This window comes from Ovis canadensis, chromosome 17 (genome assembly GCF_042477335.2).
Source record: "Ovis canadensis isolate MfBH-ARS-UI-01 breed Bighorn chromosome 17, ARS-UI_OviCan_v2, whole genome shotgun sequence".
Lineage (NCBI taxonomy): Eukaryota > Metazoa > Chordata > Mammalia > Artiodactyla > Bovidae > Ovis > Ovis canadensis.
The window spans coordinates 80629211-80656056 of record NC_091261.1 but is presented as its reverse complement, the minus strand read 5'-3'; the positions used below and the strand labels follow the sequence as shown (position 1 = coordinate 80656056).

At 45.4% G+C, this 26846-nt stretch overlaps 2 protein-coding genes, 1 non-coding gene and 1 pseudogene across 8 annotated transcripts in view; 1 reads left to right on the top strand and 3 right to left on the bottom strand.

Annotated features, from left to right (window-relative positions):
• Nucleotides 1-20660, bottom strand: part of DEPDC5 (DEP domain containing 5, GATOR1 subcomplex subunit) — a 74428-nt gene extending 53768 nt beyond the window's left edge. For 4 of the 5 annotated variants that reach the window (XM_069557052.1, XM_069557054.1, XM_069557053.1 and 1 more), the window contains exons 1-13: nt 20436-20660; nt 19642-19759; nt 15580-15667; nt 14737-14783; nt 12978-13063; nt 11820-11903; nt 10770-10819; nt 9262-9331; nt 7599-7677; nt 6645-6706; nt 3719-3788; nt 2992-3064; nt 126-229 (exon numbers count right to left, since the gene is read on the bottom strand). In XM_069557052.1, the coding sequence (XP_069413153.1) occupies nt 126-229; nt 2992-3064; nt 3719-3788; nt 6645-6706; nt 7599-7677; nt 9262-9331; nt 10770-10819; nt 11820-11903; nt 12978-13063; nt 14737-14783; nt 15580-15667; nt 19642-19699 (871 nt within the window). In that variant the 5' untranslated portion in view covers nt 19700-19759; nt 20436-20660. Of the gene's footprint in view, nt 1-125; nt 230-2991; nt 3065-3718; nt 3789-6644; nt 6707-7598; nt 7678-9261; nt 9332-10769; nt 10820-11819; nt 11904-12977; nt 13064-14736; nt 14784-15579; nt 15668-19459; nt 19760-20435 lie in introns of all 5 variants that reach the window. The other variant, XM_069557055.1, reaches the window with a different exon arrangement.
• Nucleotides 3135-3265, bottom strand: LOC138422991 (U4 spliceosomal RNA; annotated as a pseudogene).
• Nucleotides 14452-14524, bottom strand: TRNAG-CCC (transfer RNA glycine (anticodon CCC)). The gene has a single exon. It is a non-coding gene; the product is annotated as a tRNA-Gly (tRNA).
• Nucleotides 20661-24290: 3630 nt separating the features above from the next.
• Nucleotides 24291-26846, top strand: part of PRR14L (proline rich 14 like) — a 40950-nt gene continuing 38394 nt past the window's right edge. The window contains exon 1 of one of the 2 annotated variants that reach the window (XM_069558015.1): nt 24291-24548. The gene's annotated coding sequence lies outside the window, so the exon portion shown is untranslated. The remainder of the gene's footprint in view (nt 24549-26846) is intronic. The other variant, XM_069558016.1, reaches the window with a different exon arrangement.

The following is a 26846-nucleotide window of genomic DNA, read 5'->3' as shown; positions in this document are numbered from 1 at the left end:
ACACCTGGCCAGAAGCAGAAGCCACACTCGGCACTGGGAGGGAGGCAAGCAGGAACCTCTGCGTCCCCCAGCCTCCACCCGACCCCTCTCCTCCCAGCACACCTCCCGGCACCTAAGTGCAGTACCTGCCTGTTCCAGTCGCACCAGCACTGGGTACTGGATGAAGAGCTTTTTGATGGTCACGAGGAGTGAGGTCCACTCTTCCCTCCTCTCGTTCTGCACCACCACCCTGAAAGGAGCACCATCGCAAGGTGGGTACTAAGCAGCGACAACACATGGGACATCGGGTCCCTCACAGGGTTTCACAGAAAGGGGATGAAGGGACGCCTGGAGCTGGGATTTATCATACAGAAATACGTGATGAAGTCAAGTGTGTTTAACAAACATTATCAGACCAGACTTCTCTAACAGTTCAGTGGCTAAGCATCCACCTGCCAGTGCAGGGCACAAGGGTTCGATCCCTGGTCCGAGAAAATTTCTTATGCTGCTGGGCAACTAAGCCTGGCGCCACAACAAAGAGCCGCCCCTACTAGATGCAACTAGAGAAAGATGAGCACAGCAATGAAGACTCAGTACAGCCAACAATAATTAAAACGCTTTAAAAAATAGCAAAATTGAGAGGAGGGTTACAGAGACTTTCCACATATTCCCTCCCCTAACACATGTTTTGTACTCCCCTCACCCGACTGTGATCAATATTCCTCATGGGAGTGGGGCATTTGTTGCAATTCCTAAACCTACAGGGACACATCGTCATCTGAAAGTCCCCTTATTCTTTAGGAACAAAATGCTTTCGTACCTGTAATTTGCTCTAAAGTAAAATTTAACACACACACAAAAACACAGGTGAAGCAAACATGGAATGATATTAACTGTTTAATCCAGGAACTGGGGGTATGGGTTCATTATATTTAGTTCATTCTTCTTTTCTGCGAGAATTTGAAATTTTTCACAAGAAAAAGCTTGGGAAGTTCAAAAGCAATGTGATACCCTAAATTGGATCCGGGAATAAAAAAAGGTGCATAAGTGGAAAAACTGATGAACTCTGAGAAGAGTCTGAGATTTAGTTCATAGCAGTGTACCAGTGTGGGGCTTCCCAGGTAGCTCAGTGCCGGGGTCCAGCCCCGGTGGATCCAGGGAATTCGAAGGGTGGACGGCGTCGGCGTGGAAAGACTTGTTTATTTATTAAAGTAAGATTAGATTAAGAAACTATAGTGTAGTAAAAAGATTAAGTGGAGGAAGAGGGCTGAATAGCTTGGTTTACGCGGAAGGCCAATAAAATTCCAGACAAGGAATTTGCACCATCTACGTTGGGCCACCGGCGCCCGCTTGAATATCTAAGGGTGCCTCGCCTTAAGCTCCCTTTCTCGCGGGTCTTAACAGCCGGGGCAAGTAAGTAGACCTGGTGAGCCTCCGCGCTCCAGGTGGAAATTCAACCCGAAATTAAAGTAAAGAGCAGAGAGAGGGAAAGAGAGAGGAGAAGAAAGAGAGAGAGACACGGGGGGGAGCCAGAGTGCCAAGAAACCAGGCCGGGAGACTAGTTAGAGAAGCTGGTCCAAGAAGCTGGCCCCCAGCCCCAGAAGCTGGCCCCCTCCTTTATTGTTCAGAAGGCCTTTTATACTTTTGATAAAACACAGAGATCAATGGGTAACACAAGATTATGTAGTGTTCACAGCTCAGGCTCTTTCTATACATCATTTGGTATACAAAAGGTCTCAGGTGATTTACATTATCTTCTGGCCAAGAGGCTTGTTAACACTTTTTGGCTCTCTTCCTTAATGAATGTTAATCTTGTTTCCCCTGAAGTGTTTTTCTTTAATCTACATCTCCTTAAAGCATTACCATTAAAGTTACATCTCTATAGAACAAAGGTGCAGTGGGATATAACAAAGAAGGTACTTAACTCAAAGATCTAATGTTGCTAACACAAGGTCTACTACTTGTTTTTCTAACTATATCTACAACTAAAGGATGTGAAAATTTGGCAGCAAATATTGACTCAACAAATGAAACCTTTAATCAGTCCTAAAAAGATTTTGACTCCTCGGAAGCCCCTACATTCCTAGGATGTTTTAAGCTTCCTGTGCCTCCTGCGGTCAGGAGGCCTCAAACAATCACACGCGCAGCTGTACGAGTCCTGCAGGCAGGCTAGAAAGCCATCAGAGGAGTATTTGGATTGAAACACTCTTTCAAATGCAGAAGACTAAAGCCCTGAATTGACTTTTTCCAGAAAATGTCAGAAGAGTAGAAAAGCAGAGCACAAAAGCCGGCAGATTTTTGTTGGGGTACATGCTTAGGAATTTCCAGAGGGGTCCCTGAAGTCTGAGCACGCCTTGCATATGTCAGCTTCCTTCCTCATGACCTTGTCACGGGCGGGATTCCTCACACTGGCTCCCGGCAGCTCAGTGGTAAAGAATCCACCCGCCAAGCAGGAGATGGGGGTTCGATCCCTGGGTTGAGAAGGTCCCCTGCAGAAGGAAAAGGCAGCCCAATCCAGTATTCTTCCTAGAGAATCCCATGGACAGAGGAGCCTGCTGGGCTACAGTCCATGGGGTCGCAAAAGAGTTAGACAAGACTGAAGCGACTGGGCACACAGCAGTGCTCATCTCTGAGTTTGAACAGAGGCGCCTCGGTTAGGAAGTGTTCGGAGGAAACTGTGCAAAGGGTGCCTGGGGACTCTCTGCTAGCTTTGCTGCTGCTGCTAGGTCGCCTCAGTTGTGTCCGACCCTGTGCGACCCCATAGACGGCAGCCCACCAGGCTCCCCGTCCCCGGGATTCTCCAGGCAAGAACACTGGAGTGGGTTGCCATTTCCTTCTCCAATGCGTGAAAGTGAAAAGTGAAAGTGAAGTGGCTCGGTCGTGTCCGACTCTTAGCGACCCACTGCTCTGCAAATCTAAAATTATTCCAAAGTCAAAAGGTTAATTTTTTAAGTTAGGTAAGAAACAACCAAGGAGAAAAACAGGCACAAAAAGCAAAGCACTCAAACATACTTGTAGAAGTCTTCATAGAATCGCCCTTTGTGATCCTGCCTAATTGAGGCTCGGTTTATTTCAGGAAATTCATCTGAAATAGAGAAAACAACATACATAGATCAGATTGAAGAAATTCAGTTTCTCTGCTCCCCCTTCTGGATTGAACAACTACATCACACAGACACACAGAAAAGATAACTATATTTCTATTAAGTTGAGAAAAGTTTTCAATTAGCAATAATGGCACCTCAGATAAACCTTATGGGCTATAATACTGCCACTGCGCAAAACTAGGCTGGTTTTAAGATGGATCACAGCCCAGAGACTTCTTGCATTGACTAGTGGACTGAGCCATTTTTCACTCTATCCTCTTTTAACTGAAAAATTGGGAGAGATGGAGCAGGAAAGAAAAAAATGATACAGAGTCAATCAGGATGGACATGTGGAAAGCTTAATTAAAAAAATAACTTTAGGAACAGTTAGAGAGATTGGGATGGACACGTACACCCTGCTCTATTTGAAATGGATAACCAGCAAGGACATACTATGTTGCAAGGGAACTCTGCTCAATGTCATGTAGCAACCTGGAGAGGAGGGGATTTGGGGGAAGAATGGATACATGTGTATGTATGGCTGAGTCCCTTCACTGTTCAGCTGAAACTATCACAATATTGTTAATTGGCTCTACCCCAGTATAAAATAAAAAGGTAAAAAAGATATAACTTTGTAAGAGAAAGTTACTCACCAAGAGATTTCGCATCATAAAAAGTCCTGGAAAAGAGGACCACGGTCACTTCATGACTGCAGTTCTTCTCCTAGGCATGAACACAGAAGAAGAGGGCTCAAGTTGAATCCGTGTACTGCACCCTGAAGCAGCCTGCGTGAACACAGCAGCCTCAGCTCTGGGCGGCACAGAGGCTCAGGCACTGGGTCACCTCCTGTAACTGGAGGCTGCATAATACAGGGGACAGACTGCTAGGCTGACTCGTGGCCCTGAAATTGACCACTACATGACCTTGGGAAAGTTATCTGAAGTCACTGCAAATCACTGGATTTCCCTGGTGGTCCAGCGGTTAAGACTCCACACGTCCACTGCGGGGGGCACGGCTTCCATCCCTGATTGCGGAACTAAGGTCCTGCGAGCTACGCAGCACAGCCAACACAAACAAAAAGCTGCAGATCACCGATAAGGTGGTGTGCCGTCTCCTTGCTGCGGTGCGCAACAGACCAGCCCACTGTCAGAGGATCCTGGTATTTATACCTGCTTCATGGTGTTTTTTAACCTGTTCAGGACTGCGGTTTAGAGAAGAACAGAACCTAGGGTAGTGGGATGCCAGAACCAGACACTCCCACCTACTTCCAGGGTCACAGGATGGGGACTGGATGCTGCTTGAGATGCAGGGGTTGAAATCAAGGCAGAGAATGACCTTTGGACTGGGATGGGGACGGGTGAGAATAGACATTTCCATGCAACCGGGAGGTCAATGTTCTAGAAGTAGGGTGTTCACAGACGGCATGAAATTTGGCCTGCACCAGGGAGTCAGCAAGCTCAGTATCAGTTCCTCCTGGTCTTTGAAAACAGAAACCCACACTAACCAACCTCGACTCAAACTCACTCAACTCGACTGCTGCACGATTCAGCAGTCATCATATGAGGAAGACAACATAAGGCACACTGCACGTCACCTTACGCTCCTCACAGCTCTCAGGCAGACAGAAATTCCTAAATACAAGCCACAGGGCCAAGGGCACACCTTCACTAGCCACCAACTCATTTATTGGACATCTGGCACTCCAAATGCAGCTTCCAACTCATCTGACTGGGGTGCCAGTTTCAGACAGAAAAAATGCCTGACGGGGGGCTGGCATGGGCATGTGAGCGTCTCAACTCATGTGTGACGGAGGAGGCGACATACAACGGGGTTGACGTGGCTCAGGATTACAGAAACAGACAGGATGGCCTGGGGGTTACGATCCCAGGAGAGCACCGGGGGAACGGATGGAACAGGACTAGAATTCTTGTTCTGCTTTTGCAGGCTACTGATCCCAGCAGGGTACCTGACCTCTTTCGGCTGTCCCTTCCCTATCTGTGAAGAGTGACGAGCGAGAGGATTCAGTGGGATGATATAGGTAAAACATGGCAATATCCGGCGGCGGCGGCTGTTATTTAGGCACTCAGCCATGTCCAACTCTGCGACCCCACAGACTGTAGCCCACCAGGCTCCTCTGTCCATGGATTTCCCACAAAGAATCCTGGAGGGGGTTGCCATTTCCTTCCCCAGGAGATCTTCCTGACCCAGGGGATCAAACTCACGTCTTCTCCACTGCAGTCAGATTCTCCACCGTCTGAGCCACCAGGGAAGCCCTTGGGTAGTATTGCTGTTTTAACAATATTAAGTCCTCTGGTCTGTGAACATGCAATGTTTCCATTGATTCGGGTCTTTCCTTCAGCAACACTGTGTGGATTTTAGTGCACAGACCTCACACCTTCTTGGGGAAATTATTACATAGTGTTTTATGTCTCTGATGCTCTTGTAAATGGAAGTTTTAATTTATTTCTCTTTAAAATTTTTAATTCCTTGTTTTAATTTCCTGTTCAGATTGTTCGCTGTTGATGAAATACAAATGATCTGTCTGCTGATTTTGCAACTCTGCTAAATTTGTTCATTAGCTCTAATAGTTTGTTTTTTTTCTTAATGGATTTTGGGGGGTTTTTCTACATATAGGATGTCATCTGTGTAGAAAAATAGTTTTACTTCTTCTCTTCCAATATGGATGCCTTCTTTTTCTTTCTTTCTTTTTGTGGCCTAGTTGCTCTGGCTGGGATTTCCAGTACAACACTGAATTGTTGTTGTTCAGTCCCCAAGTCATGCCTGACTTTGCGACCCAATGGACTGCAGCACGCCAGGCTTCCCTGTCCTTCACCATCTCCCACAGTTTGCTTAGAACCATGTCCCCTGAGTTAGCGATGCGATCTAACCATCTTATCCTCTGCCGACTTCTCCTTTGGCCTTCAACCTTTCCCAGCATCAAGGTCTTTTCCAATGAGTTGGTTCTTCACATCAGGTGGCCAAAGTATTCGAGCCTCAGCTTCAGCATCAGTCCTTCCAGTGAATATTTAGGATTGATTTCCTTTAGGATGGACTGGTTTGCTCTCCTTGCTGTCCTCCAGCACCACAATTTGAAAGCATCAATTCTTCGGCACTCAGCCTTCTTTATAGTCCAACTCTCACATCTGTACGTGACTACTGGAAGAACCACACCTTTGACTCCAGCGATCTCTGTCGGCAAAGTGATGTCTCTGCTTTTTAATATGCTGTCTAGGTTCGTCACAGCTTTCCTTCCCAGGAGCGAGCGTCTTTTAATTTCATGGCTGCAGTCACCATCTACACTGAATTCTAGTGGTGAAAGCAAACGTCCTTATTTTGTTCCTGAACTTAAGGGGGAAAGTTTTCAGTCTGCTACCACTGACTTTGATGTTAGCTCTGGGTTCTTCACAAGAACACTTCACCATGTTGAAGTGATCAAGGTAATTTAAATCTGCAGTCTCATCAATCAGACTTTAGCTCTGGTGCCTCCATTAAATGCAGATTAATAAAAATAGTTCGTTTTCAAAATCTGCACTGAATAATGTTTATACAGCAAGACTTGGTGCATGAGAAGAAACATACCTTCCACTTGGTAAAGAGATCAGCAAGGAAACCATTCACAGCTTTCTCAAAATACAGATCCCCTGAAAAGAAACAATAGGAAGAAGGTGAGAATTCTCGTTATTTCTTGCTTACAAATTCTTCCCTCAGTAAAGTAACAGGAATAGGACTAGTCAAAGAGAAGGTGCTCGATCCTTAAAGTGGTTTCAACCTAGACTTTCTACTGAGCCAAATTTAATATTTACCTCACTCACTAAGAGGTCATGGGTTCAGGGTAAAACCCATGATTGAAAAAGATTTGAAAAAGTTGTGAAAAGACTGAAAAAGTTTTGATGCTTGAAAAAGAGTGTATCTTCAAGATGAGAGAGCCATCTAACTGTTCAACATAAGTATTCTCATAGTGATGCTTCATGTTTGCTCGAAGGTGATCGGGTAGACCCTGGGCAGTCACTAAATTATCACTTGCAGTTTCTGCTGTTCTTGGGCAAACCCTTGATGACCTACATGAAAAATTAATTTGTAATTTTGCTAAACACAAGCTAGAACTGCATCAACCATGAGGCTGGTGTGTTGGGCAAAGCATCCACACCTCATGGCAGCTTTATCATACTCCACTTACAGTATAGTAATTCTAATAAAATGAGACAAACTTGGTGATTTCTGTGTGTGATAGAACATGAAATGAAAGTTATCAAAGAAGATGCTGGTTCCTGGCCATAGAGCCACTACCTCTATGACTTCTGATTCTGTACTTATAGAATAATTGAGAATACAGATTTTTCATTAATGCTTTACTACATTTCATACAATTTACTGCATATATAATATGTATATTTATTTTTAACATTTGAGGATTTATAAAGATTCAGGACATATCTTCAGAGAATGTTCAGAGATTACAGTGAATGATACCAGTTTGAAGGAAACCAGAAACTTCTCCCCATTAGCATTACAACCCCCACTTAGGAACAGTACCATAAATATCAAAATCCCACATTTCACAGCTCATCTGAATAAATATGTAAACCATAGCCGACGTAGAGCGGAACACCACCTGCAATAAACAAAAACATAACTGCATTAAAAAGCAATGATGGATAGAATTTCAGTTCCGCAAAATGAAAAATTCTGGCAATCTATTTCAGAATGATGTGAATATACTCAACACTACTGAACAGTACATTTAAAAACGGTTAAGGGAATTCCCTGGTGATCCGGTGATTATGACTCCACCGTTCCACTGCAAGGAGCATGGGTTTCAACCCCTGATTGGGAAACTATAGGCCATATGCCTTGCAGCGCAGCCAAGACAAAAAAAAAGAAAAAAAGAGTGAACTGCTATAAAACTGGGGGAAAGATCACTGTAAAACACCAATGCATGCCCACTGGAGTGGCAGAAACTTTCAAACTTTAAAACTGGGTATTGGAAAAAGTAAAAAACAGGAGGCTTTATATATGGCTACCTAGGAGTATAAATTGGTCCAAAGAATTTGAAAGATAATTTGGCATTATCTTACAGAGCAGAACCTATGACATGACAAACACACTCCTAATCAGTGATTTAAGATACAGTGAGTGCAAACGAGACAGCTAAAAGAGAAAGCGGGAGGGAGGAAAGGGGAGAATACATTTTCATTCCTCTTTAACAAAACTCAAAAGTAAGCAAAATGAGTAACACACTGCTTAGGGTAAAATATATATGTATTGTCACTATATAAATAAGCAAATTACAAAAATAGTTTTTTGTAAGACAGAGTGGTTATCTCTCGAAATTGCCCCACGTTCTCAACTATCTTGCCTGCCCAGGGGACATCTGGTGATGTCTGGTGACATTTCTGGAGGTTGTGACTTGCAGGGGGTGGGGACGGGGGTGGGAGCTACTGGTATTTAGTGAGTAGAAGCCAGGGACACTGACCAGCCCACAGTGCCTGGTACAGCCCCCCAACACTACTGCCCTTTCGGGCCAGGTGATTCCCTTTCTGGAGGGCTATGCTTCATGCTGTAACAGATTGAACAGCATCCTCCACCACAACCCCAGCTGTGACAAAGATGTCTCCAAACTTTGCCAAAAGACCCCTGGGGAGGCATGATCACCCTGGGGTTGAGAACCACTGCTCTCAAGGGAGGCTGTGGGTGGGAACACGGAAGAGCAGACAGGTGCTTTCACCAGGGTGGGGAAAGCCCTGGAGCCACAGCTGTTGAGCCCTGATTCCCACCAGCATGGGGATGGTGCATAGGTGGTCAGTTTGGAATTTCCCAACTGTGCCAGAGTCACAGGAGATTCCCTGGCAAAGGTCTTTTTCCGGGTTTACCAACACAGTCTTCTACTCAGCTTAACTTTTGCTGTGTATTAGTGGGCACAGAAGTCTGTGACCTAGACACTCCATTTTTACCTCTGATATTAAACAAAGGAAAACAAAGATCACCCCCAAACCAGAGAGATCAAACTGTAAAACCCTAGAATTTCAAGAGTCCCTGCTTTATTACAGTATTATTCCAGTTGGGCAGATGGTAGCTTGGTCACAAGCTTGATCATGAGATCCGGTTTTTGCCGGTTTCCGTTTTGTTTTTGATTTCACGACTTACAGACATCACAACACGGGGAAACAAAACCGAAAAAGCGTCGTATCAACCTTACCCTGGTATCTTCGCTGATATAACCACACATGACCTTCTCATTCTTGACCCACAGCTCACCAGCCTGTGCCCTGAAAGGAGACGCACACACATTATTACGAGTCCTCCATAAAGCACGAAGAAACGGAGGCGCCTTCAGGGCGGCGCCCTCTACTCTGCCATTGTCGCCCAAATGACCTGGTCAGTTACAGATTTCCAGAGTGCCACAAACACAAGAGAAAGAGTGTTCAGCGTCCACTGAATTTGTACAATAGGAGCTCTTGATTTAGGGGTCTGCAGACAACCTCTGAATCTGAGGAAGGGCTTTGGGGAACCCACAAACCCTCTAAGTGATGCAATCTTTCCTGCGCACAGAATCGTACACTTTGTCAAATCTCAAAAGGGCCCAGGTCACAAAAACAGTTAAAAAGCACTGATGAACAATTCTGCTAATCCTAGCTTTGAGATAATGAGTTCCAACAAAAACAAGACCCATTGCAACATCACAAGTAGACAGGAAGTATAAAGGCACAGGGTCCCTTCCTACTCAGTGGAGGCCATCTTTCCTTGGGCAGGCCATGCAGCATGCTGGATCTTAGTTCCCCAACCAAGGATGAAACTCATGCCCTCTGCATTGGGAGCACAGTCTTAACTACTGGACCACCAGGGCAGTCCCAGTGGAAGCCCCTTTCCTGAAAATTTTCCGTGTCATTATTAAGTAATATGGTGTCTTCTACCCCTACAGCTTTTTAAAAATTCATTTTTGTGTATTTTTCGGCCATTGTTGTGAGATTAAGCTCTTCTTTTTTCCGGCTGTGCTGGGTCTTTGCTGCTGCCTGGGCTCTTCTCAGCTGCATCGAGCAGGAGCTGCTCTCTAGTTGTGGCGTGCAGGCTTCTAACTGCAGCGGCTCCTCTTGCTGCGCAGCGCAGGCTCTAGGACGAGCACGCTTCAGTAGTTGCGGCTCCTGGGCTCTAGAGCACAGCTTGGTGGTCGTGCTGCGCCGGCTTAGTTGCTTGGCGGCGTGTGGGATCTTCCCGGACCAGGGATTACACCTGTGTCTCTAGCACTGGTAAGCAGATTCTATACCGCTGAGCCACCAGGGAAGCCCTCCTCTTGCTTCTTTATCCTGTTTTTCAAATTGTCTACAATGAACAAGCACTGTATGTAAAAATACTTAGCACACGCCTGACACACAGCATCTGCTGAACACGTGGTACTTGACAGTGTTAATTCCACGACCAGGACACGTGTGTTGAGACTGGCCACCAAAGAATCAGAGCTCAAGTCAGAGAGAATATTCCAGAAGATCCTCTGCAGTTGGGCAGATCAAGCAGAAAAACACCCAAACTGGATGTTCCAATGGGCTTTCAGTGTGCCCAGCAAACAGATCTGTCTGCTCCTGGGCCTACTGTGTGTTTTATTATATGGATATCCACACGCCTCAAAGGCCTTATGTAGAACAGTTACTGCACTGGATCCTGCTCCTGTTTACAAGCTGATGAATGAATCAGGAGTGACACAGTAGTTACCTGATGCCAGCAAATTCCACCTTCTGAGTGATATAGGCACATGTGCTGACCTAGGTGGAGAGAGAGAGAGATTCAACAACACATCGAGGCCATGAAAGGTCACAGAGAAAGTCTCCTGGCTCTCTAATCTCTTCCAACAACCCGATACTCAATCAACATGGGAGCAATAGGTTTATCCCACAGGGAAACCTGCTGGGGCGGGTATAACAGTAGGTTCTGAAGGGCTTGGCAGGTACAGACAGTAGTGAAGACTGGGTGGATAGTAAGTGGCCAGCTTCCCCTGTATACTTGTCATAAACGCTCACATATGCACCTATATTTACATATAGAACATCTACTTCTCATTTTAGAAAACGGAACCTTCTCCCACCAAATAAAAAATAAGCAAAGATATCTCTGTCTAAAAATATACAGTGTGGACATTTTAGTTAGGATCTGCTGTTCCACAATTGCCAAAGAGTCCAAAAGGAGAAGTTTCCGCACCAGCTCGCAATTGTGATGAACTGATCGTGTTCAGTGGAAAATGCCAGTTAAAAATAAATAAACAAGGAAAAATGGGAGGAGGGGAAAGCGAAAAGCAGTCTAACCTGGAAGCAACAAGATCTCGGTTCCAGCCGAGTGTCAACTGTTTACTAGCTTTCTCATCTTGGGAACTCACTCAACCCCTCTATCTCAGTTTTCATATATATAAATTCAGGGTAATAAATGCCTATCCACAGGAGGAGATATGAAGAGCAAATGAAGTCAGGTGAAAACTTGAAAATCAAAGTCCCATTTAAATGTAAAATCATATTATACTTTCCCATTCAAATCAAAAAATGCAGAGTAAAACTCTGTGACAACAAACAAGCAGAACAAAGCATGAAAAAAAAACATGAAAAGAGAATGGAAGGAGACAGACAACATCTCTACAATAACTGCCTGTGATGCTAGAACCGGAAATGATTTTACACCCTTCTTCCAACTAGACAGACATCTCCCCAGTGACATGGATTATGTTATAATCAAAAAAGTAACAGACTTTAAAACAAAAAAAAAATCACATCTTACCAAACTTTTCTTTAGTCGCCACATATCCCCACGGCCAATATACTGATCCTTAAAGGTTAATTCCACAAGGTCAAGGGTCACATCCTAAAAAGGATAATCAGATGTATGTTTCTGCATTACTCTGCCATGCTTTACAGGCGGAAGATAGTGCTCATTCACCACAGAGAAACTTTTTGACAAAAAGACAAGCACTGAAGACCATTCAGTAGTGAAAGTGAAAGTCGCTCAGCCGTGTCTGACTCTTTGTGATCCCATGGACTATACAGTCCATGGAATTCTCCAGGCCAGAATTCTGGAGGGCATAGCCTTCCCTTCTCCACGGATTTTCCCAGCCCAGGGATCGAACCCAGGTCTCCTGCATTGCGGGCAGATTCTTTACCCGATGAGCCACAAGGGAAGCCCATTCATTAGCGGAACCCTGAGAAATAGAATTTTATCCTGCCTGAGAAGGCTTTTGAAGACAGGGACGTGTCCAACAGATATGACAGCTACTGTACTATGGTCAAGTGCAAAGCACACCAGAGTAGACAGTCAGTGTTTTAGTCCTGATTTTGGTACAGAAATGTGACAGTGAGCTGGGTTTTATTTCCCTAGATAATATCGATCATGTCATTTGGACAATGATTTTTTTTACCTCTTAATTTTACAGCATCATTGCTCAAAGTAAAATGAGAACACAGAAAGAAATTTTAGTATTTTATAGAGAATTTTATATTTAGCTTCACAAACACACATATATGTACAGAACCTTTATAGGACAAGCTTTTAAAAAAAGGAGGACTTTCAATGCAACGTACACTCTGTCTATAACCTAAACGACCTATGTAGGACCACACATTGAATAGTCTACACTACACTTGGCGTGTTAGTTGCGCCATCGTGTTTCACTCTTTGCGACGCCATGGACGGTAGCCCACCAGGCTCTCCTGTCTCTGGAATTCTCCAGGCATGAATACTGGAGTGGGTAGCCGTTCCCTTCTCCAGTGGATCTTCCAGACCCAGAGACTGAACCCAAGTCTCCTGCATTGCAGGCGGGTTCTTTACTGTCTGAGCCACCAGGCAAGCCCTAAGTAACTCATTATTTCCTTAGAGACCTACTGTTGAGGAAGGGCATTAATCATTCCCCATAAGATATTCAAATCCAGAACAAAGACACACCTTAGGGTCAACAACATTCACATACACATCTTGATAAGGTCTTAGCCGGAACACCTGAGTCACAGTCTGGTCCACACTGATGGTTTCTGAAACAGAGAAGAAATCTGAATCACATAGAGCATTCTGAAAAACCAGGCAAATACATTCTAATCTATAAACGGCTTCTCAGGTGGCTCAGTGGTAAAGAATCTGCCTGCCAATTCAGGAGAATCAGGAGATGTGGGTTCGATCCCTGGGTCGGGAAGATCGCCTGGAGAAGGAAATGGCAACCCGCTCCAGTATTCTTCCCTAGAAAATTCATGGGCAGAGGAGACTGGCAGGCTACAGTCCATGGGGTCACAAAGAATGAGATACAACTGAGGGCACGTGTGTGCGTGTGTGTGTGTGCACACACGCACACACAATCTATAAATGCCCAAACATTCAACAAACAACACAACTGATCCTTTACCAAGGGCAAGACATGTTTTCTGTCTTCAGGAACTTAAAACTTAGAGAGTTCTCTGCTGTTCAGGTGAAGTAAGACCTGAAGCCAAGCAATTAAAAAATGAGAGAGAGACAGACTGAAATAGAGAGAAAAAAGAGTTTAAGAAGCAACACAAGAAAATTCAAAGGGTTGTGAAAATTGAGAAGAGGAAAGAGACCCTTTCTCTTTTGGAGTAAAAGTGGTGATGGTAGTCAAGAAAGAAACAAACTTTCCAATGAGCCCTGAAGTCTGCTAAGTAAGAACGTAATAGGCAGCAGGAGATGCGGCTGCTGCTGCTAAGTCGCTTCAGTCGTGTCCAACTCTGTGCAACCCCAGAGACGGCAGCCCACCAGGCTCCCCCATCTCTGGGATTCTCCAGGCAAGAGCACTGAGGTGAGAGTAAAAAGGACACTCAGGATCTAGGTTTGAAAACACGTTTTCCCGTCAATTTAAAACATAAAAAAGTGGTTGACATCAAAATCCTTTAGAGAAGATTAAAAAAAATTTTTTCTTTTCAGTGCCGTTTAAGGAATTATTTTATTTGCTATCAATTAACATTTTAGTTCCCAGATCAGCATGGTATAGTCATTAGAAGAAAGGATTTGGATCCAGACTGAGTTAGTATTGATAGAATCACTGCTCTGGCTCCTTCACTTGCTAACACCAGGCAAACTTGCTCATCCCACTGAGACAAAGGTTCCTCCCTCACTCAAGAGCTGGTGGGAAGAAAAAGACAGATAGATGCCAAGCAGCTCCAGTTCAGTGCCTTGCACAAGTGCCGGGTAATCAGCGGTCTATGTTCCTCCTCTGCTCCAGCCCAGTGTAGACACGAAACAAATATTTTGTGAAAAAATATAATATTGAGAAAAGCATGCTTTGCCAACAATTGTTTTAGAGTTTAAGTGTAGGGCTTCCTCTACTTTCCTTTTGATCCTAAATATAGTTTTTGTTTTCTTGTTAGTATTTACTTATTTGGCTATGCAGGGTCTTAGTTGTGGGAACTCTTAGTTCCCCGACCAGGGATCGAACCCAGGCCCCCTGCATTGGGAGCACAGAGTCTTAGCCACTGGACCACCAGGGAAGTCCCTAAACATAGTTAAAAATGTCTAGTGCCCTCAAGGTGCTGACGAATGAGATTCCTTGGCAGTTTTGGTATCTGACAATATTTTTATTAGCAGGAACACAATTTGATAAGGAGAGACATACTGTGCCCTCATTGTGAAGGGAGCTTTCTTAAAGTTTCTGAAACAATGAAGTGTAAAAAATCTTAGAGAAGAGAGATGGAATTCTTACCTTTCTGCAAATCCTCCTTAAGTGACTTGACCTGCAAAAGCAGAGGGCTAGAGGTGGTGGGGGTGGAGGGGTGGGGGAGAAAGCAACAAAGAGAAGAGATGTTGTCAGCATTAACTAATCAGTTTTTTTTACCACCCGCAAAACACAAACAGATCACTCTGGACATATTCTAACCGGCAGCGCAAGAACAGGAGAGAGTTCCTTTAGAAACAAACTCTGCACTCGTACAGTAAGTCCCCTACATCCAAACCTTCGACTTGTGAACTTTCAAAGATGTGAATGTGCATGCCAGCCCCTGTGTGCCACCCACTGTACTGGATGGCTGTAGTTTTCAAGGTACTGTGCTGTACGATTAAATCCGTTTTATTTTTTGTGTTTTTGATGTATGTATTATTTGTGTGAAAAAGTATTAGGCTGGCCAAAAAGTTCATTGGGATACGGAAGAACTCGAATACTGGCCAGCCCAATGTTCTGAACCTATTACAGCACATACTATACAGCCAATTGTGTCAGCTGGGTACCTAGGCCAATTTCGCTGGACTTAGGGACAAATTGGACTTAAGGACAAATGCACTCTCAGAACAGAACTCATTGGTATGTCAGAGACTTACTGTATTCAAGGGAATGAATAAATGCTACAGAATTGTTCAGAGTTCTCTCAGCTTTGTAACCAGAAAGAATGGACCCCTTTTAAAAAGATTGATTGGTCTAGCAAATCCCAGAGGGCAGGAACATTTTTATCCCAAGGCAAAGAGCCATCTCGCCCTTCATCCCCTTAGACAACACATCACCTGGAAACAGCAGGCTGCCCAGCTAGCCCCCTACTCCTGCTCAGATGCTCACCTGTACTCATCGTTGGGGTGGGCAATCTCCACGATGTCTCCAAGCTTGATGTGTGGAAATACTTTGGGGTTCATGACTAGCTCATCGTCTGAAAGACAATTCAGGGATCTCAGGCAGCAAGCAACTCACGCGGGTTGTGGGTTGCTGTGTGTTCTCACGCTGGGTCCTTACAACCCCATCATTCAGTATGACAACCCCATCTCACAGAGGAGGCTCCATTTAAAATTGAGATTTAAGGCTCCCCTAGTGGCTCAGTGGTAAGGAATCCACCTGCCAATGCAGAAGACATGGGTTCGATCCCAGGTCCGGGAAGATCCCACGTGCCTGGGAGCCCCTAAGCCCGTGCACCACAACTATCGAGCCTAGAGCCCAGAGCCACAGTACTGAGCCCACATGGCACGACTACTGAGCCTGCGTAGCCCAGAGCCTGTGCCCTGCAACAAGAGAGGCCGCTGCCACGAGGAGCCCACGGTCCACAGCTAGAGAGGAGGCCCCACTTGCTGCAACTGGAGAAAAGCCTGCGCAGCAACGAAGACCCAGCAGAGCCAAAAATAAATAAATGAAATTTAGCTTGACTGAAGGATTTGTACAGGAAGCCAGAGGTGGTGAGCAGCTGAGTGGGATGGTGTTCGGGGACCTTTGTCTCCAGAGCTTTACCTGCCAGCCCACTGCTCCCAGGGAGAAGGCAGCTCTTCCGCTCTGGGAGTTAGGCCTCTAGGGCAATTCTTTACTTCCTCAAATGGTGTGCATCTGTCATACACCAGGAACAAGACAGCCAGGGGCCCACATACAGCACAATCCCTTCTACTTAATATTCAAAGAATTATTCAAAATACTGTCTGAATGTGACCCTCACAATAAATCTCTAGATCTAACAGAAGCAAGAAAACAAGAGATAAAGCAACTTGCCAAAGGTAGATAGCTAGCAACAACAGTACACGAGGACTGGTTACTAGTCCAGGGTTCCAAAACCCACTGTTTCTCACATCCCTCAAGCCAAATAAAACACCCTGGACTTGGAGGGCAATGCTTGATCAGGGAAAAAATTCACATATAGCAGAATTGAACAGACAACAGAAATAACTTGACAGAGGACAGGATGCAAGGACACAGTATATACAGCATATCTATAAAGTACGTATACAGTGTATCTATACTGTACGTATACAGCGTATACAGTGTATCCGTATACAGTGTATCTATAATGTACATATACAGCGTATACAGTGTATCCGTATACAGCGTATACAGTGTATCCGTATACAGCGTATCTATAATGTATCTATAATGAGTCTTCTTTTTCAGTCTGGAGCTGGGTACAGGAGACTCTTAAATACACAGAGGATGTGATTTTATATGGTTATCTATCCCTGCCCCACACTAGAGCTCGGGGAAGGGGGAGGGAACTCTTTCAAATGTAACACACTCAGGATCATAAAGATATAGTATTTTGTTGTTTTTTCTTTGTCTCTGTTTTAGCTTTTAGGGAAAGATGGTCTTTTTTTTTTTTCTTTTCTTTTTTTTGGCCATGTCACATGGCTTGTGGGATATTAATTCCCCAACCAGGGATCAAACCCAGGCCTTCAGTAGTGACAGCACAGAGTCCTAACTGCTGGACCATTAGGGAATTCCCAACACATCCTTCTATCATGCTAAAATTATGACAAAGAAATATGTCCAGATTTCACATAAAATCAGAACCAACAAGAACTCAGCCTAGGAAAGCAAAGTACTGAGTTAATGCCCAGTTGCTCTTTCTTTTTGGATACAGTCTCCATTGACAGATGTAAAGCAAAGCCTCTATGAAGTCTCCCTCTAACTTTCAGTCTCACAAGTATTCCTTAGTGTTTAATCTTACCATTTCTTTTTGCATGTATGTCACAACAAGCTGAAAGCTCCTTAGGGAGAAGGAACCTTGTCATATTCAAAATCTTTATGCTTGGTATAGACAGGCGGTGTAGTCACTAAGTCGTATCTGACTATTGCAACCCCATGGACTACAGCCCACCAGGCTCCTCTGTCCATGGGACTCTCCAGGCAAGAATATTGGAGTGGGTTGCCATTTCCTTCTCCACTGGTACAGGTATGTACCTAATAAATAGTTGTTGGATGTATTTTTTTCAATTTGATTTTTATTTTATTTATTGACATACAGGTGACATACAATACTGCATTAGCTTCAGGTGCTCAGCATATGATTCAGTATTTTTGTGAGCTACAAGATAAGAGGTGTATTCCCTCCGCTACATAATATATCCTTGTTGTTTATCTATCTGATACATAGCAGTCCGTATCCATTAATCCCATACCCCTAATCTGCCCCTCCCCTTTTCCCTCTCCTCTTTGGTTACCACAAGTTTTGTTTTATATGTCTGAGAGTTTGTTCTGCATATACATTCATTTGTTTTGTATTATTTTTTTAGTATCTGTCTTTCTCTGTCTGACTTAATCACTAAGCATAATATTCCCTAGGTCTATCCATGTTGCTGCAAATGACATTTCATTCTTTTTTATGGCTGAGTAATACTGTAGGATGGATTTTTTTCTTTATAGTCCTACAGCAGACTGGGTACAGCAGGGATCTCCCACTGTCCTGCACACGTGAAAAAGAACACTTGCATACATTGTATTAATAGATACAGAGTATACACTGTATCCTTTTATCCTTTCCTGTGTCAAAAGTTATTTCTGTTTGTTCAATTCTGCTCCACAAAGGTTTAGGCAGCTTCCACTGCATACAAAGTACAATGCTAACAACAGACTGTGGTTTTAGCAGAAATTATGTTTTAAATATAGCAATGCCGGGTATATCCTTTTCCTGGTACTTACAATGGCTACATTTATTTAGCAGCTAAAAGGAGCCTGGCTGAATACTTTACATACATCACTTAATTTGAACCCTTAAGATCTTATGATATAGAAACTATTATTCTACCTTTTAGGCAGCCCTTACCTTTGGGAGGCTTATACATCTCTAATACAGGAGCAGATATAAAAGTGAAAGTGAAGTCGCTCAGTCATGTCCGACTCTTTGCAACCTCATGGACTATACCTACCAGGCTCCTCCATTCATGGAATTTTCCAGGCAAGAGTACTAGAGTGGGTTGCCATTTTCTTCTCCAGGGGATCTTCCCAACCCAGGGATTGAACCCAGGTCTCTCGCATTGCAGGCAGATGCTTTACCATCTGAGCCACCAGGGATTTTGAGCACATATATAGTAAAATACAATTTTTAAAACACTGTGTTGTTAATTCCAATTCCTGAAGTAAATAAGGTTATCAGGACATAAAGGAGATTTATTCCTCTAGGGGAAAAAAAAAGTCATATAAATAGGTGCTTCCTTATTCTGCAGATTCATAATCTCAACGTGCTAAGAAAAATGGAGAAATTACCCTAAAGAGCTGGAATTTGTAATTAAGGTAAACTAGAGGCTTGCCCAAGGTCACAGGGAAATTAAGAGGCAGAGCTGATACCCAGATTCAGGTTTAATGGAGGGCAACATGCTGTGTCTTGCCCCAACTCATGGTGCTTCAGAGCCAGGCAAAGGTTCCTACTTTGATCATACCTGTCTTATGCACACCTATTACCTCTCTTTCATTGAACATAAGTTTCTCTTATCTCCCGAACCAGTGCAGACTGGAACTTTATAGAACATACACAGTAAATATGTAATAAAAAACACAAACAAATCAACAAGGACCTAGCACACAGAACGATATTCAACACCATGTAATAACCTGCAATGGAGAAAAATACATGAAAAAATATACATATATGAATTACATTGCTATACATCTTAAATAAAACACTGTAAATCAACCACACATCAATTTAAAATAAAAACAAACAAATGAAGAGTAGTAAGCTGGAAATACTCACAACATCCCTGAAAATGCAGAATGCAAATACTTCTAGAAGGGGCTTGCGCTCTCTGGTCCTGCTATCCTTTCAATACTTCAGTATCACACCTGCTGCCTAACTCAGTTAAGCTACCTGCTGAGCCTCCATTGTCTCCTGAGTCAGAGTGTAAACTTCAACCCCAAAGACCAGTCAATACTGACCACTGCCCCCGAAGCCCTTCTTGTGGATGACGAGTTTGTAGACCTTTGTTGTTCTCATCTTGTACTGTTGTTTCCTTCAGCTGTTCCAAGTTTGGGGGAGAGAAGTCATCTTGCCTCCCTGCCAGTGAAATACAAACAAAAAAGGCTGGAATGTCAGAGTTTTCTTTGCAACTGCTCTTTGATTTTGGGGCAGTGAAAACACTGCTCTTGCTCAGCTGAGAGGTGGCACCAATCCTTGGATGAAATCACTCCTCCAAATACCAAGAGGGATGGAAAACAAACAGAACCAACCAATCTGGGAACGAAAAGGAATTCAAGTCAGGGTCTACTCCAACCTCCGAGATATGCTATCACACCCTAAAGGGAAAACTTGGAGTGAACGAGGCACCATTACCTTGCGTCTGTATAAATCAATAACACTCACACATTAAAGAGACCTTAAAAGAGGTCTGGTACACTCATTTTGTAGATGAGGAAAGTGAGGGCCAGCGCAAGGGACATGCCCGAGGTCTCTGAGACAGAGAAGAATTCCTACTGTTCACGTTCCGCCACCGATGTCTTGGGCGAGGAGAGAGGAAGGATCGCTCCCCAAACCTCCATCTGCACAAACTCTCCGCGGTTCCTACCCGTACCAGCTCCCCTCATGTCAGAACTGATGTCACGGAGGCTCAGAGACGGACAGAGACTTGTCTAAGGTCACACAGCAGGTTGGGGGTGGGGCCAGGATTTGAACCGGGGCCCTGGCCCTCTCCTCCTGATCCCCAACTCCGGCCCCGGCGGACAGGTCCACTCACCCGCAGCTCCGGAGCCCCTTCCTGCTTGAAGCCGGGGTTCCGACGGCCGGACCCCCGGCCGGGCCCCCGCGCCTCCTCCGGACGTCCCTCCTACGCCCGCAGAGTCCGCGAGGATCCCGTGCCGGATCTCCAGGCGCCGGCCGGCCCGCCCCGGCCACAGAGCGCTCACCTGAGAACCCGCGCCGCTCCCGTGGCTCCGCCCCGGGGCACCGCCCCCTTCCCGCCCACCCGCTCCGGGCCGCTCTGGCCGGGCCTCCGCCTCGTCTCGGTGTCCGCGCTACTTCCCCATCCGGGGCTCGCGTCGGGGGCGGGGCCTCACGTGCGGCCTATTGGCCGGGATGACGGACGGCGTTTCCCGCTTCCTAAGGGCCGTCGACCCGGGCAGGAAATCCTTTTCCTCCTAGACGTTCCGAAATAGGTTCGAGCCCAAGAGTTGACTTCCCACCTAGTGATTTCCCCAACAGGACAAACTCGGTCGAGCGTCCCGGGATCTATAAAGGGTGTTACGGACCTTCGCGGGGCCTCCTAGGGCAACAGAGAGGGCACAAAATAGAGTTTCTGGGGGAACTTTTGTAAAATGTAAAGGGCTGAGCATGTGCGGCTTAGTGCGATGGCCCCTGCTGGGAAGTATCCATTTAGGGGGGGCTTTTCAAATTCTTCCAAACCCCAAATGGTGTTCAGTGCTTCTGTCTATTGGTAATAGCTACCATGGTTTTCACAGACATTCTTATGCAATCTCTACATCCCTTTATGGAGGCAGATACTTATTTCACAGACAACTGGAACGGGCCGAGGACAGAAAAACCCTCGGGAGGAAGCGAGTACGGATCCTGACCCAACGCAGTCCAACTTGGCTCCAAGGCTGAGCATTTAACCGGCATCCTCATGTCCCACCCAAGGGCCTAAGCCCCTATTGTATTGGGACACCTTTCTCTTCTCAAGGGAAATAGCGCTGTGTGGGCAGTGCCTGAAGCTGGCTAAGGGCTCCAGGCAAGTTTCCAGCTCCATCTAATTGACATATGAAAGTGGAAGTTAGTCGCTGTGGGTTGCCATTCCCTATTCCAGGGAATCTTCCTAACCCAGGGATCGAATCCGGGTCTCCGGTACTGCAGGCAAATTCTTTACTGATTTTGACTGAGCTACAAGGGAAGGCAATTGACCTATAATTTTTGGAAATTTTCTGAGTATTGAAAGGAAAAAAGCACCGCATATCACAAAGGAATTGGGGGTGGCGGGTGGGGGTGAAGGGTTCAGAAGTTAAATAATTTTTAAATAATTGTAATTTTTAATAGTAAGGAAAAGCATGTAATGAAGCACACTGCAACAGTTGCAAAACTTTTCAAGGATAAAATGTTAAATGTTAGACTTGTTTATGTTGCCATTTCAGGGTGGCACCCCCAGATCTCTCAGACTGTTTTTGTTTGTTTTTTAGTAGCTAGTGAGAAGTCCTTCCATCCCAGACAGAATTAAGGGGACTCTATGTCCCTGGCCCTCAGGGGAATTTGATTCTTTGTCCTGAGCAATGTCCATAATTGGTGTCATATCTTAGAAATACAAATATTTCACTTTTTAATTTGGCAAAAATTCATAAAAACAAAACAACAACAACAAAAAACCTCGTCAAGGTTTGAGACTTTAAAAAATGTCTAAAGCTGGGCAAAGTTAGGGAAGGCTGGAGCAGGTAGCTGAAATACTGGGGAGTCAATAGCCTTGGTTCTACAACCATCTGTGGGATTGCCTGCTTTTAGCTGTGTGCCCTTGCACAAGATAATTCTCTCTGCTCAGATTTCTCCCTTGACAGGTGGGAATTAAAGTATGTGTTATTCTTCCTTCACAAGGTGTTTGAGGGCCAGATGAGGTGAAGGACATGTTACATTAGGTGTTTGAAATTAAAAAAAAATTAAAATGCCATGCCAGTTCAGTTCAGTCGCTCAGTCGTGTCTGACTCTGCGACCCCATGAATCGCACCACACCAGGCCTCGCTGTCCATCACCAACTCCCGGAGTTTACCCAAACTCATGTCCATCGAGTCGGTGATACCATCCAGCCATCTCATCCTCTGTCGTCCCCTTCTCCTCCTGCCCTCAATCTCTCCCAGCATCAGGGTCTTTTCCAATGAGTCAACTCTTCGCATGAGGTGGTCAAAGTATTAGAGTTTCAGCTTCAGCATCAGTCCTTCCAATGAACACCCAGGACTGATCTCCTTTAGGATGGACTGGGTGGATCTCCTTGCAATCCAAGGGACTCTAAAAAGTCTTCTCCAACACCGCAGTTCAAAAGCATCAATTATTTGGCACTCAGCTTTCTTCACAGTCCAACTCTCACATCCATACATGACCACAGGAAAAACCATAGCCTTGACTAGACGGACCTTTGTTGGCAAAGTAATGTCTCTGCTTTTTAATATGCTGTCTAGGTTGGTTATAACTTTCCTTCCAAGGAGTAAGCATCTTTTAATTTCATTGCTGCAATCACCATCTGCAGTGATTCCAAAAGCATGGAATTTATCAGGAAATTGGCTCTCATTGACTTTTAGGGGGTTGAATGATGATACTTCTTTGAGGTCCCTTTGTGCTTACTACAGAGCTAGAAGCAAGACTAGGACTAGGGTGAGGTGGGTGAGGCTAATGAGTTGTGTTTCAGTGATAAATCCGATTTGACTCTTTTTGACCCCATGAATTGCAGCACACCAGCCTTCCCTGTCCTTCCCTTTCTCCCAGAGTTTGCTCAAATTCATGTCCATTGAATCGGTGATCCTATTAACCACTTGCCTTATTTAGGGCACAAAATGCTAAGGGGTGCCAAAAAACTCAAAGAGATAAATGATAATGTGATTGTTTTTAAAGGAAGCATTAATACAAAAAATCCATGTTGAACAAAATATCACATTTAAAAAATAAAGATTAGAATAATGGTGCAGTGCCTGTCATATTAGAACCTGAGGCAGAAGACAAACCAATAACACTGGGTTTCTCAGATCCTTGTCTGTAGGCATGCAGTGGCCTGAGGAAGAACCTGAAGTCTTGGATACTTCTGTAAAAATGTGTTGAAATGTCTTAAAGTGAGTTTCTAGTTAATTAATCCCAACAACATCTGTAATAGCCTATATGTGAAGTGCATGCGTACATGGACGATGGATAGACTCATTGGATGTAAACAATAGTGTTGGCATTTGGGTTTCTGTATCTCCAGCCCTAACTAAAGCTGGGGAAACCACTATCTCAGATAAAACGGTCCATATGTTGACTGGTTCAAAGATACCTTGATCAAAGAAGAGAAAACTAAAATCTCTCACTAAACTGTAAAACTTTAGCTCTCTAATCAGCCAAAAAATAACAGACTTCTGTTTAAACACAAGACAGTGTGATTTGAAGCAAGTTGATTGCATTCTCTAGGCCTCAATTCCCTCTTGAAAGAACATTCTTTTCCTTCCTTCAAATATCTGCTTAGTGTTTGCTTTTGCCGGCACTGCTCTGGGCGGTGAACAAAGAATGATGAACAAAACAGATAAGGGTGGGAGAGAGAGATGATAAAGGAGTCGATAAATACATGAAATGGTAATTTCAGCTAGTGTTAAAGCTATGAAGAGACTCCAGAAAGGAAAGAGAGCAGGGGAGTGACATGATCTAAAATACTGATTCCAGGTATAAAAAGATATCTTGGGCTGCCAAGGTGGAAGCCGAGAGGTCCCAAGAGCTGCAAACATTAGGGCCACAAAAGAGGACTGGACCAGGGTGGTAGCAGTGGAATCAGACACTGGGCCTGAGGCTCAACAGCGGAATCAAAAGGTGTGTTCCCCTTTAAGAGTCCTGGAGGCGGGGGCGGGGCAGAGGCCACCAGACCTAGCTGAGGGCGGGAGTCCCTACCGAGAAGAGCCGCCTCAAGGGTGCGCGCGCGCGCAGTGCGGGGGCGGGACTTGGGCGAGTCCGCATGGCTGGCTCGGGCCCCGGATGAGGAAGTGCAGGGCGACCATAGAGACGAAGAGGCGGCGGTGGCCGGAGCGCCCCCGGGCTCTCACGGCTCGGCTGGCTCAGGTAGATTCGGCGGCGACGGGGTTGCGGCTGCAGAAGCCGGGCTGGCGGGGCGAGCGCGGGCCGCGGAGCAGGCCGCAGGGTAAGAGGCTGGGGGCGGGAACGCTTTGGGCGTAGCCGCCCCGTCCCACTCAAGCCCTAGCGGACCCTCAGCCCGGCGGTGCAGGCTGAGGGAGAGCCCGGGTCCCCCGCCCTCTTGGAGCGCCGAAGGGAACGCAGGCTGCGCTGCGGGCGCCGAGAGACCAGGGGAGGGAGGAGCCCAGGCCCCGCGTCGCGAGGGCGAAACAGCTTCTTGGTGTCATGGCTCCGGCGGGGGAAAGCGACTGCTCGTCGACCTCGATACGGCGGGGGACCCCCCAACTTCTCTCCTCGAGAAGGCGACGCCCGTTGTCGTGGGCGAACGCGCGTGTCCGGCTGCATCGCGCGTGTCCGGCTGCATCGCGCTTGTCGGCGGAGGGAGACCCGCTCCCGGAGTGCGAGGGGGCGATTCTGAACTTATTTTCAGGAGGGATAAGACTTCTCTTGATTTGGTCAGCGCCCCTCAGGTGGAGAGAAAGACTCAAGTTACCTAAAAGTGAGAGAGATCTTCCTTTCCTGTAAAAGATAGAGTTATCTTCCCTCGTATTTTTCGCCTTTATCCCGGTATATGGGGAGGAAGACCTAGAATTTACTTAGAGGGGTTAGTCAGGCTTTCTCCCCTCCCCCAGCCGTGTCCACCGAGGGAGCCTTGCTTCTCTGCCCCCGAGTCTCCTGGTGTGCCTTGAGCTCTTTACCTTTGCACAATGAAGAGCGTGGTGTTTGGAGTGTGAGGGATGCAAGCTCGTGTGTCCCACTTTCCATCTTTATGACCTTGACTCACAGCTTCACCTTTTGTCAGCCCATCTCTTAATTTCGGTCTTCTTTTCATAGAATTGTCCTCAAGACTACTGGAAATTTCGTGTAACTGCTTGGTACACAGTAACCTTTTGGTAGACTGTTGCTATTAGTTACTTAATTTGTTAGGAAAGAAAAGTAGTATCTTCCATGGAGAAACAGATTTTTCCATGCGTGCCTCTTCCCATCCCTCCCCACCGCTCCCCGCATCCCTTCCTCACTAGAGGGGAGGCTTTTAACCCCCGGGAGGCAGAGAAAGAGGCGCTTTTACTCTTTTAGATCCTAAATTAACAAAGCTGTTAGAGTAATCTGGGGAAAAGACTGTTTGGGCAAACAGGTCTGGAAGATCTGATAGGAGAAGCAGCCTTCCCTTTGTCCACAGAAGCTATCAGTCCTTCCCGACTGGTTAGAGCTGCCCTCTTCCAATCCCCGTACTTGCTCTGCTGATGAAAAAGCTTCCTTCTATCTGATCTGCACACCCCTCACCCCCAGAAAGGAGATTCCAACTTCTTTCTCCTGCTCTCCCAAGAAAAATATGACTCTAGACCTTTGAGAGGAGTGCCCTTTCCTGCTGTATCTTTGGAGTGGCACAAATGGTTTCTCTTCTCCCCTCACTTTGAAAAAAGGATGAAATCTCTTATGCAGAGTCTCTGTCAGTAGAAATCAGGAGCATTTGCAGTGTTTCACTCCCCCCTGGCCACCCCCGTGGAGATAGAGGGATCCGTTTTCTGAGTGCTGATTAGGGGAGGAACAGGAAAGCTGTGCCTGATGCTCTTGAGATTTCCTGTGCTCTCTTCCCGTGTGGAAGAGCGAGGCCCTGTTCATTGTATGGATTTCCCTGCCCCACTTTGAGCTTGTCTGGAGAGCTTGTTAAAAGATCCCTCTTCTTCTGTCCCTCAAGAAGAGGCCCCTTTTCCGAATTGCCTCAGAGATTGGCTACAGTGTTTGAATCTTTGGAAAAGAAAGGCCCTTTCTCAAGGTGAAAGGCCTGTGGGGAACTTCTGAGGTCCCGATCACTATTGTGAGTATTGTCCCCTGACACAAGTGTGGCAGCGCCTAGCATTCTTACTGCTTCATTTCGTTAAGAGCAGCCCCTTTGCTTTTGGAATTAACAAGAAGGGAGACCTTCAGACTTGGGATTATTGGGGCACATGGCTTTCTGTTCTGCTGTTTTCTTTGTTTGATTCTTTTTTTTTTTTTTTCGTATTCTTCTTTTGCTTAGTGCTGTAAACTTTATACCCCCAGAACTTTTGTTTTGGGGAGTGTTTGAATGACTAAAAGTTGTCCCTTGGTCAGGTTTTTAATATTACTATAATAAAGTGTATTCTAATGAGGCTGAGAGCTGCAGTGTTAGTTAATCTTTCACTGGTAGTCTCCCCACCCTCCCCCTGGCTTTTGTCATTTGGTGGGATAGGAATTAACACTTCCCAATTGCCTGAAGACACGCTAAAGAACAGCTTTCTATCCTTTTCGTATGTAAAGTGTTCTTAAATTACCTCCTTTGCCC